At 32.2% G+C, this 21,995-nt stretch overlaps 2 protein-coding genes across 2 annotated transcripts; one reads left to right on the forward strand and one right to left on the reverse strand.

The window, feature by feature from the left end:
• Nucleotides 1-8,602: 8,602 nt before the first annotated feature.
• LOC132284483 (calcium-dependent protein kinase 26-like) lies at nt 8,603-13,712 on the forward strand. The gene is made up of 5 exons (XM_059786594.1): nt 8,603-8,758; nt 9,214-10,157; nt 10,286-10,582; nt 12,340-12,759; nt 13,170-13,712. The coding sequence occupies exons 2-5, from the start codon at nt 9,569-9,571 to the stop codon at nt 13,433-13,435; spliced, it is 1,572 nt and encodes a 523-aa protein (XP_059642577.1). The 5' UTR covers nt 8,603-8,758; nt 9,214-9,568; the 3' UTR covers nt 13,436-13,712.
• Nucleotides 13,713-14,440: 728 nt separating this feature from the next.
• LOC132286067 (UDP-galactose/UDP-glucose transporter 4-like) lies at nt 14,441-17,738 on the reverse strand. Its single transcript, XM_059788320.1, has 7 exons — nt 17,304-17,738; nt 16,789-16,817; nt 16,461-16,662; nt 16,009-16,251; nt 15,797-15,898; nt 15,153-15,260; nt 14,441-15,026 (listed from the first exon to the last, which is right to left on the reverse strand). The coding sequence occupies exons 1-7, from the start codon at nt 17,427-17,429 to the stop codon at nt 14,766-14,768; spliced, it is 1,071 nt and encodes a 356-aa protein (XP_059644303.1). The 5' UTR covers nt 17,430-17,738; the 3' UTR covers nt 14,441-14,765.
• Nucleotides 17,739-21,995: the final 4,257 nt, after the last annotated feature.

The following is a 21,995-nucleotide window of genomic DNA, read 5'->3' on the forward strand; positions in this document are numbered from 1 at the left end:
TTTTTTTTTTTCTTTTCTTCTTTTTCTTTGTCTTTCAAAAATCATATGCCACTCAAGTTTCTATTTATGCATCCTAATTAATTTCAGTAATTAAATAATTGTCCTTTCTGAGTCACTCATATAATTAGAGAAATTATTTGTATCAATTTTATTCAATTTTTACTTACAAGTGATTGATTAGATATAACAAAGGTGAGACGTTAATTAATAATAAATAGATATAATTATTAAATTTAAAATGGTGGAGTATATTTAAACTGATCCTATCATTTATAATTTGGGGTATCTATGTACCTTTACATATTCATTTATTATTGACCATATCAACATGATGGTGTAAGTATTATCTATTTCGAAAATGGTGTTGAATCCTATGACCGTTTATTATTACTTTCATCCCATATTAATTACCCACTTTAAATATTTGGACTTTTTAAATAGACATGCAATGAATGCATGGTTCCTTTTTAAAATTATGCAGTTGTCCTTCCAAGTTTAAGCAGGCATGCTATTGGGTTTTGAAATTTTTGAAAACTCATAAAGTAAGAGCCCGTTTGGATTGCTTCTCTACGGCTTAAAAATGCTTTTATTTTGCAAAATTGCGTTTTAATGTGTTTAGTAACAATTATAAGTGCTTTGAATTGTTACTGAATTTAGTTTAGTAAAGTGTTTGAATTTGGGGCTTAAAAAACATTTGTTATCAAACAAATTAAAAATATAATTTAATTGTGAAAAGTATTTATTATATTGTGTCATCAAACACCTAACATGTTTATTATTGACCGTATTTTTTTTACAGCTCTACCTATAAAAGTATTTTTTTTATTCCAACAGCAACTCCAAACAAGCCTAAATTATAAAAAGATAGTCTTATATTGTTTTAAATTTTAAATAAGACAAGTAATATGAAATATCTCAACATAAAATAAAAAAGATAAAAAGAAAAAGATGACTACTAACATAAGAGGGGGTACATTCTTGTATATTCACTTTTTTTAATGAGATATTTCGGAATTGGCTCGACCACTAAGGTCATGTTTGGTAACATTTTTAGTTTTTGTTTTTTGTTATGATTTTCAAAATTTTTAAAAATGGCAACAGAATTCATTTTTACATGTTTATAAATAAGCTATTCTGTCTTTTTGCACTTTTATATTTATTTATACATGTTGATTGGGAGGCAAGTGACACGCTGTACTCCGAATCAGCAACGTCAGCATAGCTTCTTTCCAGCTGTAGCTTTTCCTGCAAATTGATACTAATATAAAAATGTTAAACATGTGTCCCATGTCATCTACACTTGCCTCCCAATCAACATGTGTAGGTGACATGGTCCACATACCTCTGTGCGTGAGTTGGAACAGTATGGCGTTTTATAATCTCTTTCGCAACACAATATCACGTGCAATTTGAGAAGATATGTTAAATAAATGAACCGTGTCTAATCATTTACGTAATAAACTTAACATTTAGGTTATAAGTTCTGTAGACTAGGGTTAGATCATAGATGTGCTTGATTAAGATATAATTTAAACCATCAAATAAAAAACAAAAAAAAAAAAAGTACCACCAAGCATTAGAATTAATAATATTTCTTTTTGTCTCCCAAATTATTGTTGAAGGTTTGAAGTTTCATGTGAAGTGTACTTGAAAATTCATTGAAAAATTAATATTGTTTCTCTCTATCTCATGTATATTTGTTGTTAAATGGGTACCGATTAGGTCATTAAAAGCAAAATCGAAAACGGTAGAAAATTAGCCCAATTTTCAAAGGTTGAAAACTTCTAATTACAGGGCTTTGAACACAAAAGTCAAAACCTAGTCTCTTGATATAGTCAGTTAATTTTAGTCGATCATTTCTTAATTTCATGAATTTTTTTGATTTTTGGTGAGTTCTCTAATTTCGTGACTTGGGACTTATTAATATTTTTATTTTATTTTATTTTTTTTATTTTTTGGTAAATTTAAAGGTCATTTTGCTTGTGACTAATTTTTTTTTTTTTTTAAATATAAATAGTTCTAAATTTCATCATTTTTTCTTCATAGAACACTTCGGCTTCCTGATGTGTGTATAAGCAAGAGCAAAGTGTTAATATAATTCACAATTGTTTTATTCAAAGAGACTTTTAATACATATTATAGAAGTTATAATATAATATATTTATGATAAAACAATTTACAAAAATGTTTAGAAACACTTCCTATTCCTGTATTAATGTATGTATGTAGAATTATATATATATATATATATATATATATATATATAAGGGCAGATATGCATACCATTTTGAATAATACTACTTTAAGTGGAGAGTACAAGTGATTGATGCAGGCATCTCCACTTTGTGGCAAATTCCAACACGAATTACTTGTACCGTTCTTCAAATGTGGAGAATCGAGTTGATAATATGAGTCCCAAACAATTGGTAAATGTTGAGATAAAAATGAAAGTTACGAAATCATTGAGATGCGACACTGTTAGAGTGTTTATCAAGTTCATCATAGTGCTTTTATTTGAGGTGAATAAATCTTTAGTTGAGGTGGAGTTATAAAGAGCTTGAGGTGAAGTTATGAATAGATCCTTATTCTGTCCAACAAGGAATTGGGTTTGAAGACACTGTAAATAAAGATGGGTAGGAGAGGTTGAGAGAGAGAGAGGTAAAAGGGACTGTTGTGAGGAGATGAGTGAATATATGTAATTATCAAGTGTATACATGTAGTCTCATAAGAGATGATAAGTGAGTGAGTAGGGTTCTGACATGTAATTGTATATTCTTTTTCTCAATTCATAATAGTGAAATCTCTTTATCTCACGGACCTAAACCTAGAGTTAGGTGAATCATGTAAAATATTTGTATTGTACGTGAATGTGTGTAATTGTTATTTTCATATATACTTGTGTTGATGTGATGTAATGTGATGATAGTTTTGCTATATGTGATAAAAGAGAAATTTAACTCTCAATAACAGTCAGCTGTTGAGTGTGTGAGAGGGAGTTAAATTTTCTCCAACACACACCACCTCCCCACTCCTTATGGCCGTATAGCTATTTATATAAAAAAATATATATGGACATATATATGTTTGAGAATTAAATAAAATAATAATTTATTTTAAAAATTAAAAAATATTTCAAGACTCCATCTACTTGTAATATACTAGTAAAACCTACGTGCTCTACACATGAGTAAAATTTAATTTTAAATAATTATTTTTAAATAGTAATTAAAATTAATTAGTTATAAGTAATTTGTGTTAGAATTTTTTTAAAAATATTTTTATATTAGTTAAAAAAATATTTTTTATATTAATACTAAAATTCCTTACACTTTTAATAATATTATTAGGTGATTCACCTAATATATTTTATATAAGTAAAAAAAAAAAAAAAAGGAAAAAAAAAAAAGGAAGTCCATTAAAGTTATTGATAACCTTTTTACTTTAACACAAGTACGTCAGGGTAATTAATAGGTAACCTTTTTACCCAACAAGAGTCCATCAATAGCATTGATGATCAAAACTTTCAGAACCAATAGAACCACATTATAAGAGAGTAACTTTTATGGCATTAGTCCAAAGTGGGTGAGAACAAAAAACATGTGTTGTGTGGGCCATCAAAAAAACAAAGACACATGTGGCTGCTCTGCAATTTCAAACCTAACATTCATACACCTGATGGTCATCAGCCCACTTTGTGAAAATCCATTCAAATTCGGCATCATTAAAATTGCCCACTTGATCCAATTCAACTGATAGTGACCAGAAATGGGTCGAATCCAATTGAGTATTTAATTATATAGTGACCAACTGACCAATCATTGAAAATTGTATGATAACCCCATTCCCTTTCCTCATAATGTAAGCAATCTATATGTGGAGAGGAGGCACACACGAGAGACAATAGAGAAATCTGTATATGAATTATGCTGTTAAATTTTCCTTTTTTACTTGCAAAGAGTACGAAAATATTGTAAAAAATATATATATAATTAATAGATATATTTATGTGAATCGTGAATGGTATATATATTTTTATTAATATATAAGTAAATTTTCTTTCAATTTGATTATTGGACTTGGTTCTCTTATTTCAAACGACATTGTAAATTGGACATAAAAATATGACATGAACCCACATCAATATTTATAGTATTAGTCATTTTTTTTTTTGGGTATCAATTGGTCCACCCACCTTTTTAGTTTGGTTGACACTACTCTGGTGTTGCAAATCATTTTTGTTTTTTTGAGTTTTTGTGTTTGTTTTCTCAAATCTATTTTCTAATATTGGAAGGGTAATGACACCTTAGAGCAACTTTAATGGGCTGCAAAATAGGATGTTAGCAGGTGAGTTTAACATGGGCTCTCAAATAGGCTGCTAAAATATAACTTTGTCAAATTTTGTGCCAAATATAGCACAAACTATAGCTATTGCTATTGCTATTGCTTTTGCCAAACTGAAATATATGGGTTTTGAACTTTTGATTCTTGTAAATTTTGTAGTTTGGTGTTGTGCTTGTCTGTATATATATATATATATATGTCACTGTTGGTATATATGTGTGTATAGACTCAGTTGGATTTGATGATTATTTTTTTATTATTTATTTTTAATAAGGCAAATAAGTTAAATAAAATACAAACACTCGAAGAAAAAAAATAAAAAAAAATAAAAAATAAATAAAAAATTTGGTTGTTGAAAATTAATAGTTGGGAATGGTAGTTGAAAAATAATGGTGGTTGTATAAAAAAAAATTAACATTTTGGATGAAATACATTATTGAAGTAGATTTGTTAAAATACAACATTTTGACACTGTAACTTCTTTAAAAATATTAATTTGGTATACATAAATGGCATTTTACATTGACATGGTCTTAGACACATTGTGATGATAATGTGTGATGATAATGTATCCTATAGTATAGTCCATCAAATTCAACATCACCCACAATGTCAAGTTTTTTTTTTGGACATAACTGAAAATATTTGATCACAATTCATTGCAGAAGGTTACACGGAACTTCTTCAACGACCTTTCAAAATAAATTTTACAAAATCATTGCTATCAAAATTTTTTGAGACAAATCCTACTTGAGGCTTTAGCAAATTTCTAATTCATGCAAATCTTGACAAATTAAGTCAACTACTGCCAAATAAACAATTGATATTTTGAGATTACTTGTGATTATTGAGGAATTGATTTCATCCTATTACATCATAGGGTCAACAATGAAGATAAGTTATATTACTTTTTAGCTAACTTGTGCAGTTGTCCTACTTAGCTTAGATAACTATTTATATTAAATTCATCAATCAACCTCTAGATTAATTTTTCCTTTTAGACACTTAATTGTCACGGACATCATAATGAAGTAAATGGAAAAAACGTGTTCATCAATTAAGCATAATTTATACTCAATAATTTGATATTATTAAGCAATTTTAAAGGTGATTTTGTTCACTGGAGAACATTAAAGAAAATCCGTGGTCTATTCTCACCCCACAAGAAATATTTGAGATATCAAAACTATCCACACAACAATGAGGGTGATAGTGAAAACTCGTGCAAAGCGTGACAGCATGCCATTTCATTTTGCAATGTTGAAGCTATTATGAGAAGGGCTGGTATACCCATCTCTTAAGCCCAAGGATTGGGCTTGGGCTTGGAGAGAACCTCCATAGCTATAATGCCCCAAATCAAACGAGAGGGAGAAGCTTGCGACACTTGTATGTGTGTTCATCTGACGCGTTTTGAAAATAATCCTTCATGATTTTCATATTTGCACAGTGGAGTAAAAATAAGAAAATGATAGTTTAATGACACATGTCACAATTTACGTGATCTACAAATTAGAATTTTAATGTTAATTATTTATTTAATTTTTCCCACGGGAAGAAAGTGATTTCCATTTCCATTAAGCTCGTCAGCAAGCACAAAAAAAGAATAGCTGACTCAAAATCCCAATTCATCTGTTTAGCTTCTCTAGCTTCACAAACCCACTATAATTGGTATTTTTGTCGTCGTGGGCTTGGGCCAAAAAAATAGGTACATGCATTTCTTTAACTGTCTCTCTGGTTTGTCTTTTGGGATTGCTCTCTACTCTCTAGGCTCTAAGTAGACAGCCCATTGTATTCTCTTTTCATCTGTACATTATTCATTAAAAATATATATTTATAGGTCTAATACAATGTCTTTTTGCGAACTACTTGGGATCAACGACGGAGCCAATGTAGGCTCAGGCAGGCAGGCAACCCCCTGTTCGGTTGGTCCTAACTCCCGAGCCTACATTGACTAAAAAAATGTTTATTTGGTAATTTATATGATACATAATTATAACAAAGAGTGTATATAAGGAATGACACTGTGGAAGCATGTCGAGTCAACATCTAATGAGTGTATTTGATTTTGAAACAAAAATAATTTGAACATTACCACAACTTATGCCTTGAATACAATAAAAATAATTTCCATCTATTTTTGAAGGACAAAAATAATTTGAACATTACTACATCTTAAGCCTTGAATAAAACAATACAAGGCATTTCCATCTATTTTTGAAGAACCATGGATCATGTTACAGTGACACCTACGAACGGACTCTGCTTCTTCATGATTGTTTTGGGCCTGTTTAGGTTTTGTTTTGGTTCTGGTTAGGTCTTGATTGGGGTAGCCCAATTATTTCCTTCATCTAGTTGCTCTTGTGCCCTGTTTGGCTGGCTATATGTGTGTGTGTGTGTGTGTGTACAATTTTGGCGAAGCAAAAGAACTCAATGCACAATCTATTTCTGTGATGGACAAGTGACCACTACTATAATGCCTTGTAAAGAGGTTATCCAGTAGGTTCCATTTTTAAATTTGAATAAAAGCCCACTTTATGATGCCATGTTGGGATCCAACAACTTGGATCATATTTATTAATGGAGCTAATGTCACAAGAATGGAGTGCAGTGCATCAACGATTATAATTCATTTGTATGCATACACTAATAGTTTTTTTGTAACATGATTCAAATTTCTTAGTTTGTCCATTTTCCAAAAATGCCCATATAACCCTTTAACTCATACTATAAGATTAGCTTAAAAAAAAATTCTGTCCAAAAAAGATATACCTAAGGATTAGGTAATGCAGATTCAAAATAGCAAATTGTCAACTATCTAAATTCACGTACAGCCTTAAATAAGTTTAAGTCTTTTTGAAGAGTCTAAAGTGTCAACAAAGAGATTTGTTAAACTAGCCTAATATAATAATACTTTACCCGACCCTCAACACAATCGAGACTCGAATGTTGGGTATTTTTGCATTTTTCAATGATATTATAATTGTTTAGTTGAAATGAAATGACGAGTTGTTCATTAAATATGTTTAATTGGGATCGTTCAATTGAAACTTACATGACCTAGCTGAAGCCCTCGAACACATTTAACAGGTGAAAAGTTGTTGGATTCCTCATTTCGTTTTTACACTTAGACTTTAAAATCATGGTCCACAAATTAGTGTTAAAAAAATGGGGGTCCCACAGATCCTTATAGTGGATTGCAGCCCATATTATCAAAACCTTAACAAGTCCACTAGTAATTTAATACGGAGTACAAAATTAGAATACATGTACTGCGTACAGCTAAGTGAAACATGAATGACAGCTGGTATTTGCCCACCAACGTAAATTCCAAATCAAAGCAAAAAAAAAAATGACAATCTAATTTATCATACAGGCAGGTACACATCAAGGACGCTCCACAGCCACTCGTATCACACCACGTGTGCAAACCAAAAGTTGTAGACACACCTATCAAAAGTAAATGAGATTTATTGTGATACAATCATTCCCATCAAACCCTCGTCACTTCCTGTGTTGGGTTCTGACGGACCATACATAAATAGTTAAATACCCACCCACCCACCCACCCACCCACCCACATCTCTCTATATGTCCTCTACCACTTAAATACTCTATTAGTATGTATATATAAAGAATAACAATTTCTTACAAGATTTAATCGGAGAAGTTTCCTTTGAATATAAAAAAGTAGTATGGAATAAAAGTGAGTCTAATAGTCTAATTAGTTTTATTTTTATTTTTATTTTTATTTTGAGGCAAACACACACTCTTTCTGCATAGGTTCAGATTCCAAATCCTTTATAAAAATAGAAAAGTTATACCTTTAGATTAAAAATTCTTTAATCTCTAATCAACTTATATGTCTTAAAACTAAATATAATGATATTAAAAATAATAATTTTAATACACTTCAATTTATTTTCAACACATTTATTTTATATTTAAATACATAGAACATATCTTAAAATTTAAAATGTGTTGAAATTAAATGTTACAAAGGATAACTATATAAATTCATTTCAATATAAAATTTATACACAATAAATGAAACAATTTTTTTTTTTTTTTTTTTTATACACACATATATCATGTGGGTACATTTATGATTTTTATTAGTATTATACAACCTGAATCTAGTGATTTGATAGCACTTAAAGTAGCATCGACACCTTTTCCATTTGTGATTGGGATCTGAAAAATAAAAATAAAAAAAAATAAAAATAAAAATAAAAAAAAAAAAAAGTGGTTGAGAGAGCACTAGTATAGGACTTTATATTACGCAGTAGGAAGGAACCGGTTGTCCCGGTTTCCTGTTCGAGACAGAGCTTTTGAACTGAGAGAAGATGATACTGTTGCTTCAGACTCGGGAGGCTGTGCGTGCTATAACGGGCTTCTTCTCCAGTGCTTCTAGCAACAGGTTTCTCCTTCTCTCTCCATAAATATGTATATATGTATGTAACTATGTATGTAGATATAGTTGTAGAATGTGGGTCTTTGTTGTGTTACATGATCTAGTTGGTGAATAAATCTGATTCTCATTGAGTAATGAAAAATGTGTTTTTCTAGTATTTGTGTACTAAAATTTTCAATTTGTTTCCAATTCTGTATATTGGCTATTGGGTACTCCTGAAATTATAAGAATTTTTTGTCTGAAGGTGAGTTCTTATGTAATGGGCTGAGGTTGAAACCTGGTTTGCGATGAATTTTTTTTTCTCCATTGATTTTGAATTCTATTCTAAATTTCCAAAGACTAATTTGATTGATGGGTTATTCTTGGTCTTTGCTGTACTTCAACGAACACTCTGAGTGTGTGTTTGTGTGTGATTTAGGCAAATTTTCTGAAATTTGAATACTCTATTTTCTGTATTCCAGCATAGGTTTTTGGTAGGACAAAATAAAGTTTAAGGCTTTGAATTATGGGGCGCATTCTTGCTTGATCATTTGCTCTCTCTAGACTGTCCTAGAGTACGATACTGGTTCGCCATAGGTCCAAAAGCCTGTCTCAAACTGTGGGGTTCACCATCTTGTCTGTCACAAGAGTTCAACTACTTGAAGTAAGAAGCTATTTTGGTTTTTGACTTTTGAGTGTATTTTTGTGAGTGGGAAGTGATATTGATTACCTTTTTGTGAGGAAATGATGAACTTATGAGATGGTGATTCAACAATATGAAATGGAATTCGGGTTTCAATTGGTGTTTTCTTATTATTAGAGTTGTGAGAATTTGGTATGGACATAGCCAAGAGTGATAGCATTTGGGAGCCTTCAACTAGACCCTGCAAATGTTACTCAGCTTCGATCTTGACTGAAACAATTTTGGACTCAACTCAGACTTCAAATTTTAAGGACCGATATATTCTTGAGGAGCAATTAGGATGGGGGCAATTTGGCATAATTAGGGCATGCTTGGATAAGTTGACTGGTGAGGTGTTGGCTTGCAAGTCTATTGCTAAAGATAGGTTGGTAACACTGGATGACGTGCGCAGCGTCAAGCTTGAGATTGAGATTATGACTAGGTTATCTGGACATCCAAATGTTGTGGATCTCAAGGCAGTTTATGAGGATGAGGACTACGTGCATCTTGTGATGGAGCTTTGTGCAGGTGGAGAAGTTTTCCATCGCCTTGAGAAGCACGGGAGGTTCTTTGAGTGTGAGGCTAGAGATCTTTTTAAGCAACTGATGCAAGTGGTTATGTATTGTCATGACAAAGGTATTGTTCATAGAGATTTGAAGCCCGAGAACATTCTCTTGGCAACAAAATCGTTCTCCTCACCCATTAAGTTGGCAGACTTTGGTCTTGCAACCTATATCAAACCAGGTACATACGTATACACACAGACATAATATTTTCTTTCTTTCATTTCTATTTTCCAACAACTTTAAATGTTGTCAACACATTCTTTTGCCCTTCTAAGCATAAGGGTTTTGGTCTTTTGGTATCAACAGGGCAGAATTTGAATGGTACTGTTGGGAGTCCATTTTATATAGCTCCTGAGGTGCTGGCAGGCAGTTATGACCAATCTGCTGATGTGTGGAGTGCTGGGGTTATTCTTTACATTCTTCTCAGTGGGATGCCTCCTTTTTGGGGGAAGACGAAATCAAAAATCTTTGATGCTGTTAGGGTTGCAGATTTACAGTTCCCTTCTGAACCTTGGGATCATATTTCAGCAACTGCCAAGGACTTGATCACAAGAATGCTAGGTGTAGATCCTTCTAAGAGGCTCACTGCTAAAGAGGTCCTAGGTATGTATGGCATTACCATTTCTTATATTGTTGTCTCTATGATGATTCTAAATCCCTGCTTTGGGGCTAAGATGCTCAAATTGTGTTCGAGTGTGGTTGATCAAGTTTTTGTTTTAAACATTCGAAATTTTCGTTAATAAATGATAGTAACGGTAGAAGAAGATTGGATCCATGACAAGTTGTCAAGACTTGAGAACCCAGTTTTGTGTGAACATGTTATGTTTTATACAGGCTTGCCAAATGGCATCTAGATTTGGTAATCAAACTCATTACTTGAGGGTGCATAAAAACTACATTGTTTTGTATATGAGCAGTACCTTTTATCTCCTTCAATTAATGTAGAATTTAAGGTTGTAGGTTGAGAAGAGTTGATGTTACAACTCAAGTTTATTACCAATCTTATTTTAGTTTGTCATAGAAATAAGTATTACTAGGTTTATTTAATTTTATTTATTTTAAGATTTGGTAATTTAGTTTGTTGCTTTAAAAAAGTGTTAGGAGGAGTCTATATAAAGAATTGTAATCACTTCTTTACTAAGATTATAATCGGCCGGGATTTTCTGAGTCAGAATTTAACCTTTAACTATGCCTAAAATTTGAAAGGATCTATAAAGCAGTTCAAAGTAAATGAAGTTATAGATAACAGAGAAAGAAATATATTAACTTTGATTGATGACCAAGAAACTTGCAGAAGGACGGTTCTTCATGATCAAAGATTGTTGCATGGTTGACAACAAGGGAAATAAATGACGAGGAGTTTCCAGTTAGTTACATGATGGAGGTATTAAATTATGAAAAACTAATTCCAAGTCCTTAGCGGAATGTTGGTGAATCAACTCAATCAGGTTGAACGAGAGCTTATTAGTGGATCCAGGTCAAGGGTGGGTGGCAGTTCAAGTTAAAACAATTAGGATTTAATGTTTAAATTTGAAGGAATAAATCAATTGGATTGGATATAAAACGGTCTTTCGTTAAGATGCATCGCCCTACTCTACAAGTGCACTTTCTGCTAGATTTGGAACCTTTAACTTCGCTAATCCAGGAGGAGTACTTTCCAGATAACAACAATCTGGGTTAGAGGGTTGGTATGTGATTGTCAAACAAGATTTTAGCTTCTAGAAAATAGCATGCTTGCACTCCTGGGGCTCCTGATTCTTCTTTTCTTTTTGGTGAATTTCAAAAACTTGGGGAACATAAAGATGACTTCTTTATGATTCAAAATTGATTAAAAGCAACAAAGGCTTGGTAGTACTAGAAGGTTCAAAGATGAGGTGTGCAGTGATCTGATCCTTCAAGACATAGGTTAATGCTGTGGTGCGATTGTTACAACTCCAAATTTTTATGTTAATCTTATTTAAAATTTTTGTTAGAAGGCTTACTTAGATTTATTTACTTTTATGAGACTTTTTCTTTTTTATTTTCCTTTTGTCTAGGAAAGTAGGTTTTCAATTTGCTTTTTAGTAAATTCGTAATCATTTTGGGAAGGAATAGAATTAATTTGTTGGGGGATAATCGGCCTAGAATTTTATCTCTTGTATTTTTTTCTATTTTGATTGCAATTTGTTGGTATGGTACCAATTAAATTGTGTGTGACTGATAATGCCAAAAGTCATTTTCCTCAGCATGTGACTGACTGATCAAAGGAAAAAAATCACGCTTTCAATTATGCTCAAAATTGAAATTTGGTTTCAGATGCCAAAAAAGGCCTTTATGTTCCCCAAGTTTCATTTTGTAACAGGATCTACTGTCATTTGCAGCTCACTCATGGATGAAGGATTGTGCACAGGGAACTCAAGGACCAAGCAAGCATGATTGCTCAGATTTCGGGCAAATGGAAGTGGGTGGTGGTTCTTTCTCTACCCCCTTCATCGCCAAAACTCGGGACTATATCTTCAGTGATGGATTGCCTGCAACCACTTGTAGCAAAGAGGGAAACTCACCTGCATTCACCTGCAGAACATCATTTACGTCTTTCCCAGTTGACAATACCACACCTTGTTCAATATCTGTAGGTTTTTCCTTCAGCAGCTGCTGCGAATCAAATGCAACAGAATTCTCATCTCCAGTTCCCTCGATGCCAAGCTTTACATTCTTCAGTCCATGTTCTGCATTTAAGCATGGCAATGAATCATTGGGTTTTGAAGCCAAAATATCAACACGGGATGCAAGGCATGAAGGTATATTTTGTTTCCTGTATAACAGGCCATTGTGTTTTGATGGAAGTGTGAGAAAAATAACATTTTAATTCATTTGGTGGTTGCTTTAAGTTGCTATAGTGATGGTTCTTTATAACTGCTCAAGTGGTTCACACTCAGATGATTGAGTTATAAGAATTAGTTCACAGTTCCCACGAATAAGAGATATTACTACATTGTGATCTATCAAAAACAAAAATATTTTACTTCACTGAGAGATACTGGAGCTTGTTTCAAGCTAGAATCAAATTTTTATTGCTCTACATGTTGGAAGACCGAGTTTTTGACACTTTTTACCACTCACTAATCTGTACTACCACACAGCTACCAATTTAATGCATTTTTTTATCTAAAATACTTGAGCTGAACTGTTCTCCTCTTGGATCATGCAGATTCAAGCTTGGGAAAGGCATTTGTCTTATCAGATCCTACACTACCCATTGAACACCAATTAAGAGAAATGGAGCAGAGGACAGAACTTCAGAGAGGAGAGACAAGTGGTTCTAAGGTTTCATGCATCCACAACAGAAGGAATCATACAATTGGACTTGGTGAGCTTGATCAGCTTGATCTCATAGTGTCCGAGTCAGTTATCCGTTGGGCATCTTGCACTCATACTCCCAGTGCTCCATCTCTTAGATCATCCCTTGTTTGCTAGAAGAGTTGAAAAGGGTACCGAATGAACCAAGAAACTGCACTCATAGGGGCTTGATACAGTATTTGGTAAATCCGAGGAGCTGAACTCTGCTGTCTAGGCTTGCATGGCTTGTTTGTGTGTTGTGTCGAGTGATGATGCTTTTCTGATTTGGAAGGTCATTAATTTATTAATACAAGGAATGTCTTTTAACAGTTAGTTGTAATGGTTACTTGCAATCATGTTGTGAACTGGGAAATTCTTGCAATATTTCATAGTGCCATATTAGCTTGTTGGAGAATTCCTTCTTTTCCATTGCTGAATTATTATATAGAAACCTTTTATCCAATTGCAAACACAACAACCTGACCCTTTAGACCATGCATTGTTTTAGGTGCCAGTAAGACCCTTATTGTTGATTTGAAATGCGATATGTTTTTATGTAAATTTTAACAAGAAATGGAATATATATATATATATATATATGCACATGCCGAGAATCACTAGTTGATGGCCTCATTGATGCCAAGATACAAAAAGCTAAAAGCACATTTCCATCCAAAGCAATGAAAATATGCCCTTGATCCATTCTTCTCAGAAAAGCAAAGGGAGATGCTACTGCACACTGCATATGTGAAGTAATGAATGGTAAATACTTTTTAAAAAATAATAAAGTAATGAATGGTAATAATAATTTTTAGAAATATTTAACAATCTAAGGTACAAAATGACGTTGACATATGCATGGACTAATCTTTGCTTTCTATTACATTGATTAAAATGGGTTGTGGGAAGTTGGCATTAGTTTTTTTTTTTTACAAACTAACCATTTTTCATATTTAAAAAAGGTTTAGCACTTTTCTTTTCTTTCGTTTCCAATCTCTCCTAACTAACGGTCTTTCTTTCCTTTCTTTTCTTTTCCTTACTACAAGAGGCAGTCATACACAATATAGCTTGCATTTCAAGAATCCTAATAATTCTGTATATCTTCTGTGAACAAACTTTACTTAAAACTGATGAGACAATCTATATCTGAAATGAAGAATAGTTTTTTATATTTCTGTGCACAAGGTACAAGACTTAGAAGCAAATACAGGGTTGATTATTGAAGAAGATATGAACCCATTGGGGTTTTGTAATCAAAAACCTAAACAATCCTCTAACCATGATTCAATCCCATGAAAATTTCATTTTCTATTCACATTACAGAGAAAAATCTTAAGAAATGTCTAAGCAAGGAAACAGATTCAATACGGAAAAAGCTACAGACTCTATCTTCTTTTATTTCACACCTCGATCCCCTGGTGTTGCAAGGGAAAGGAGAAACAAAACAGCAACCGGCAGCAAACTAGATTTAGACTAATGGCCTTTTCTCTTCGTGGTCTTCATCCTTTCCAATATCGATTAACTTCTTTACTTCTTTAATGGAAGACTTCCCATGCTTGGCAACAACATTCGAGACTAGAATTCGAGTAGGGGCTTTATTTTCAGGCAACAGTTTCATTAGGATTCCCATGGTAATGAGCAGCAGCCCCGTGACATGCTGTTCGGTGAGTGGCTTTGTAAATATCAGGTAGGACAACAGCAGAGTGACAGCCTTTCTTGCAGTTGTTATCTGCACGACAATTAAAAAACTCATCAACCTATGGCATTCATAAATAATTAAACATATTAATATGAATTCCTAGTGTGTACATAACTTTAACAAAATAAACAGAAATTAAGAAGACAATGCAATTACCATGGCAGTGGTGGCAGCCCCAAAAATAGCAATGAGAGACAAAACAGAGACTTGACCAACGAATGTCGCCATGGCTTCAAACACCAACACTCCGTACACGTAAGGGTGCTGCAAATGCAAAACAATAGACATCACATCTTCAATAGAACTTGAAGAGAAAAACTAGAAATAAAGTAATGAACAACACAGTCAACACAACACTGATGAAACAGTCTTTCTTTTTCTTTTCTTTTTTTCTTTTAAAAAAAAAACCCTAAAGAAGGGAAACATTTGGATCAATACTGTCTCAATAAGTACTGCCTCTTTAGCTTTATCTTTTGATTATAACAAAACCATGAAACATTAATATAATGTTCCCGTTCATTAATTCTTACTTTAGTAACAAAGCAAATGGATAATATAGCTAGCAGTTACTTCCTTCCACTTTATTTTCTAATATAAACCAATGAAGTGGATGGCCAACTACAAAACAATTAATTTCTCCTTGAAAATTCTTAGAACTGAATGTAGTGGGCACATTACGCATGACTAACATCAACACTAATCCCACCGAAATTCCACATGAAGATTTATCGTTTTGAAAATGAACAAGGGTAAAAGAAGGATGGGCGGGTAAAAGTTTAATAAGAATACTTGCTATTCACCTCAGCACACGAATTCCACGCTTTGAACAGTTCTCCGGTAAAAACCATGGGTGGAATCAGGAAAGGCAACCCAACCACCGTGGAGCAGAATAACATCTCCATCTGCAAAGATAAGGATCACAAAAAAATTAACACAGAACGAAATGCAATTTTGCAGTGCATCCTTCTCATAGTCACACACCCTATAAGCATTAACAGGAAACAATAATCACCTGTGTGGTTTCCGGATTCATTTTAAAAATCGCTTCCTGCAAATTACCCAGAAATGCATCCATGATTAGAGCACCCGAGATCATCAAAACACCAATGATGCTGAAATTTGGAGAGGTGTGCGCATCTGCTAAGGTGAAAAAGATAAGGCCAACTACTAGAAGAAGTGCGGAAACGTATTCGTTAGCAGAGTATTTCCTTCTCAAGCCAGGAATGAAGGCACCCATGACCATAACAGGCAGTACCTGCATTATCGAATTTTAGGAGCTCATAATAGTATGAAGAGGAAAAAATTCACGCATGACGCCATGACCAGTGCCAAAATTGAGAATTCAAGTAATTGAACAAAACATCTAGAAAACTTGAATAAAGTAACGAACATTAGTCTAATTTTAACATGTAATAGTGAAATAAAGACAAAAACTGAAACGTAACATGTTATCAGTTAAGAGACCTTTGTGGATTTGAACATGATCTGTGCTGGGTAGTTGAGAAAAGCCAAGGATCCTTTAGTTAGTCCATGAGAACCCATAAGAACTGCTGAGAGATTCACGTATGTTTTCCAAGGGTTCACCATTTGCTTGACAGTGAAACCCTGTAAGTATATGAGTGCCAGATATACAAATCCTTGTACAAAAGTAAAGTACCATCCATAGCTGAAAAATAAACATAATTTGTATACACTTAATAAAAAAATGCAAGCCAAAATCTACAATTAATATTATTAACAAAAACTTATGGAAAAAAAATTAAGGTTTGTCACAAAAGCAACTTTAACAAACCTGAAATGAAGCCGATTATACACATACTCCTGCAATGATAAAATTTATTGCACGGTTAGTAACCTTTGTCCTTTTCTTTTTTTTCAAAAATTCATGAATCATGAGAAACCCTTTTTGTTTTGTTTTTTTTTCCTTCCATAAAATGAACTTAACAGGTGATTTGAGATGGACTAATTTGATTATTGAGAAATAGTAGGAACATAAAAGAAGGCCTGAATTTTACAATGGCGAATCAACCCCAACTGCAAATAGAAATCCAAATATTAATCCCTTTTCTTACATTTTCTAAGCAACCAAACCAGTTAGAATACCAATTAAATAAGAAACGACAATTTAACAGACCAAGTATCAACAATCCAAAGTAAGTATTATCAACACAATCCACTAAGAAAATCATGAATAAATAAATAAATATATATATATATATATGTGTGTGTGTGTGTGTGTGTGTGTTTATAGCTATAAAAATGGGAAATAAATATAGTTAGACGACAAAAATTAGAAATTGAACAAACCTCACAAATGCCATTAACGAGGTAACCAAAGAAGAACCCAGAAGAGCAAATGAGGAATTGTTGCCATTTGGGTTGATCAGATAGCGAAATACCAAACAGAGACCTTGCTTGGTCTTCGTTCTTCATCTATACAAAACCCTGATATTCAAATCGAGTGGAATTGAGAGAGAACACAGGTGGAATCAGACGGCTTATCGAGATTGATATGCTGGGCTAGCGTTGCATGGTGAAAAAGCAATCTATCTTTGTTAGATGAACAAGAAAAGTATCAGAAATGGAGTAAAACTTCTTGCTTACTCTGTATGAATTTGATACAAGTAATGTATAGACATATTCATTTCTATGAATGGAGAGAGAGAGAGAGGGAGGGAGAGAGTGAGTGATAGAGAGAGATTGTTCATTTTCTCTCTCCTGGAACCTCTGTTTTTTCAGCCTTTGAGGCGTAAAAGTAGGAGGGTTTTAGGAGCTTCACATTAATGGGTTCATTTCTTCTACAAGAATTTTGTAATTTTTATTTTTATTTTTTAACAAACAAGAAATTTGTATAAATTATATTTATTTAATAGGCTAGGTAGTTTTCATTAAAAAATGCCAAATTAACATTAAAGTAGTTTGAGAGGTCAATTTGAGTCTAATTAAAGTTAATTTTTCCTCCGAAAATTCAAGTAAATTCTCATTCAAGGTATATTTAAATTCCTATTCAAGGTATATTTTTGTTCCTACTAAGCTAGAACACTCTCATCTTCTGAAATAGCAAAGAAAAAAACTTATTTTATTTAGGCCCGAGCCTATTGGTGAGTCCAATCAAAATTACATACACTTTTTTTTAACTAAATTTGTTTTTTATTTTTGGGTAAACTAGAATGACACCCAAGTTTACCATAAGGACATATATATGCAAATTAGTTACTTGTTTTTTTTAAGACAATGACACCTACTGTCAAAATTATCTTCCAAGTAAGGTTTTAATTGATTCAAAAAGATAAATTGCCCCTTAATAATAAAATCAGTTCTATTATAAAATATCAAACATGTTGAAATATCGAAATTACCCTTTAGTAAATATGAGTCACAAAATGGCACTAATTTATTGTGTTGAAATTCATTATTTTCTCTAAGATATTATAATATTCCGATTGATATGAAACTTTTACCAAATATTTCTATGCATGTCCAGTTACTTTTAAATTTTACATAATTTTTGGCCAAACAGATATTTTTATAAAAAAATCCAAAAACAGTTGCTGTCTAGAATTTTTCTCTCTTTGAAATTAGGTTTTTAATTTATTTATTTGACACCCTTTTGAACATTGATCATTACCAAAATATTCAATTTTATACTTTCATACGTCTATTTTTCAAAACATTTTCGTTTGCTTCATTTTGATTTCAATGAATTTTTTATAATTTTTTTATTCACTATTGTACATATTTTTAAGGGTAACAATTCGTATTCGCGGGTCGTAATCGTATTGTGTTAACTTAAGAGTATTATACTAAATAACTTAATCCGAACATGACTCGTTTAATAATCGTATTCGGAACTCTCAACACTAACCCGACCTGTTTATTAAATGGATTATACGTGTAACCCGTTTAATAATCTATTTACAATATATATATATATATATATATATATATTATTAAAATTATTAATAATGCTCAATAAAATAATAAATACTAAAAAAAATATAAGTTTTAATCAATCAAATTACTAAATAATTTTTAATTTACAAAATATTAAATTATAAGACACAAGTTTATATAGTTGGGTTGAACCCCTTAACCAAAACACGACACGATTAACTAAACGGGTTAATCGTGTCGACCCATTTATGATCCGAATCCATTTAAGATCAATCAAAACCCATTTAATTCGTGTCGTTTTCGAGTCGAGTTGGTGGGTCGTGTTAACTTTTGCCACCTCTAATATTTTTTCTTTCCACTTTTTTGCATCAAATATTAATGATGGGTAGATTGGTCCAATTCATTAAGTTGTAAAGTTAAAAAGGTCTACTAAACAGTCAAATGGTAAGTTGGTCAATTCTCAATGTATTATATTGGCTACAGGGGTATCTTTGTCAAATTTCTTAAAGGGGTGTCATTGTTTGAAAAACAGCCAATTTGTATATGTCTGTGCTTATGGCAAATCTCGAAAGTTGTCAATGTATTTTATCCTTTATTTTTATAGAATGTAAAATAACAAAACAATACAAAAGTTTATATGGTTGACTTTTTAAAAAAATAGGTTTCTTTTTTTATAAAAAAACTCAACTAAAATAGAATTGTTTTAAATAACAATCTTTTATAATTATTCTCTTAAAAACAGTTTTTATTTTTTTAATTCTTGAAAATTATTTTCAAAAAAACTATAAAATCCGTGTGTAACTCGACCTCCAACTTAAAAGGTCAAATTTATTTATTTATTATTTTTTTATCTAGACACAAGTTGATCGGATTAAACTTAAACTTGATCAGTTCAAATTGATCTTCTTCATTTTTTATTTTTTTTTATAATCTAGTTTAATCAATGAAAAAATTATCAACGCATGAAAAGTAGAATTGGAGATATTTTATTACGAAAAATGTACTTGGTTGTATATAAAAGATAGAAAAGTTTATGTTTAACACTAAATTATTATCATGATAAAAATGGAGATAATATAAAAATGTACTGTTATCATGATATTTTCAAATAGTCTTATATTTCACAATATGGTCAAATATCAATCTACTACTTTCTTAAACAAAACTGCTTTATTGTTTTTTTTTTTTTGGGCGAAAATAAAGCAACTGACATATATATATATATATATAAAGATTATAAGGAGGGCCTTCGGCCGAAACAACCCCATGAGGGGGAACAAGTCCAAAAGGACAACCAAACCCAACTAAGCCCAAGGACCAGCCCAAGACTAACAAAGAACTGCTTTATTGTTTTGTTAATGTTTAGTCTTATCCTTTTTCCATCGTTATTTTAGGGTGTCTCCAACCAGCAATCTACTACACCACATATGTAATTCAAAATCTATAACCGACTCAACCGACATCATATCCAATCAATCCTCAAACCACTCGGGCATTTGAAAAAGCTTTATTGTTTATTGTTTCGTTATTTGAAAAAGCTATGACCTACTCACCCGACATCATAGCTAATCAATTCTCAAACCACTCGTTATTTATTGTTTCGTTATTTTAGGGTGTCTCCAACCAGCAATCTACATCACGCGTACACCACATATGTAATTCATGAGCTATAACCGACTCACCCGACATCATATCTAATCCTCAAACCACTCGGGCATTTGAAAAAGCTTTTTATATTATCTTTATCTAAATTGGATCAGTCTTAATAAAGTCATTTCACTTTGTTGACTTTCATATTTGGTTTTTCAAAAATTCATTCGATCTTTAGCAACAAATTTGTATTTATTTTTCGCCTCGCATCCTAAAAATTGAGATAACAATGGAATATTTGTCTAACATTGAATTTTGATAGGATTAAAGTGTATATAAATAAGTGGGTATACAACACTACCCTATAACTTAAACTTTTGAATAAATGGACAAACGTTCATCCGTTATAGTTAATATCAGACTCAAATTCAATCCTTGATCCGGTGTCAAGTCAAGCCAAGCGCCTGACCCTAAAGGCGTCTGGGTTAGTCCAAGGGCGTTGCGATAAATGGGCCATAACATTAAGTAATTTTAATTTTTCTTATTTTCAATTATATACCTTTGAAATTTTATCATTACACCCTAAGAGTATTAAAAAAACCCCGCCGCCCCAATATTATGGATTTGTCTTAGGTGTTCCAAAAAAAAAAAACTTCAAATTATAAAATGATCTATCAACCTTGCGTCATTTCAATTAAGTTAGGCTTAATTACTGCTATGTTAACTGGTTAGGTTATTCTCAATGTTTGAGAACCTAAGTTCAAACCTGACACCCTTCTTCTCTCCTTTAACCACTAACTATTAACATTTTTACTATTAAAAAAAAAAAAAAAAAAAAAAAAAAAAATTTGGTTGATATCATTTAGTCTTAGTTTGGATTAGTGTGGGGTCCTTTAAAACTCGAATCATTATTCAAAATTCAAACATAAACCTTAGTGCACCATTACCAATTGAAAGAAGACTTGGTCAAGACAAGCGAAGCATTCTTGAAAAGAATGGCGCAAGTGGAGATAAAGTATTCATATGATAAAATCATAATCCAAATCACTCCATGATGTAGATATATGAATATATCTTAATTTGCACACTAGTGAAGCTTAACTGCATTGGATTGCTTGTACTCCACTGTAGCAGCAATCTTCTTGTCCGTGGGACTGTAATTCCTTATCCATTGTTGAAGTGAGTCCCACATCAAAAGTGATCCGCTCCATTAATTTGTATGGTTTTTGGAGTAAATAAACTAATGGGCCAAGTATGCATAGAGGTGTGGTCCTGAATAATTATACTTCCCACATTTTCTATGAAATGACTATAATACATTTATTATATTGTATGGTTATTTTATTGTGTAATATCAAATGGTGTGAGCAGGGACAATTCTGTTCAAATCTAATAGTCTAACTCAAAATTTTAATCCGCTAGACTATTAAGTCAGAGAATCATTATTCAACAAAATATTGAGTCTGGAAATCATTATTTATAGCAAGTTCACAAAAAATTTGCTCACAAGGCGTT

Source organism: Cornus florida, unplaced genomic scaffold, assembly GCF_030987335.1.
Source record: "Cornus florida cultivar Cherokee Brave unplaced genomic scaffold, ASM3098733v1 CherokeeBrave_3.0.0_Hap2_Chr11, whole genome shotgun sequence".
Classification (NCBI taxonomy): domain Eukaryota; kingdom Viridiplantae; phylum Streptophyta; class Magnoliopsida; order Cornales; family Cornaceae; genus Cornus; species Cornus florida.

Excerpts from the sequence above, each read along its gene's own strand:
- LOC132286067 (XM_059788320.1), bottom strand. The coding sequence starts at position 17,429 with ATGAAGAACGAAGACCAAGCAAGGTCTCTGTTTGGTATTTCGCTATCT. Across the intron at positions 16,252-16,460 it reads TCATGTTCAAATCCACAAAG|GTACTGCCTGTTATGGTCAT; the intron begins GTCTCTTAACTG and ends TCGATAATGCAG. Across the intron at positions 15,899-16,008 it reads TGAATCCGGAAACCACACAG|ATGGAGATGTTATTCTGCTC; the intron begins GTGATTATTGTT and ends TTATCTTTGCAG.
- LOC132284483 (XM_059786594.1), top strand. The coding sequence starts at position 9,569 with ATGGACATAGCCAAGAGTGATAGCATTTGGGAGCCTTCAACTAGACCC. Across the intron at positions 10,158-10,285 it reads TGCAACCTATATCAAACCAG|GGCAGAATTTGAATGGTACT; the intron begins GTACATACGTAT and ends TGGTATCAACAG. Across the intron at positions 12,760-13,169 it reads ACGGGATGCAAGGCATGAAG|ATTCAAGCTTGGGAAAGGCA; the intron begins GTATATTTTGTT and ends TGGATCATGCAG.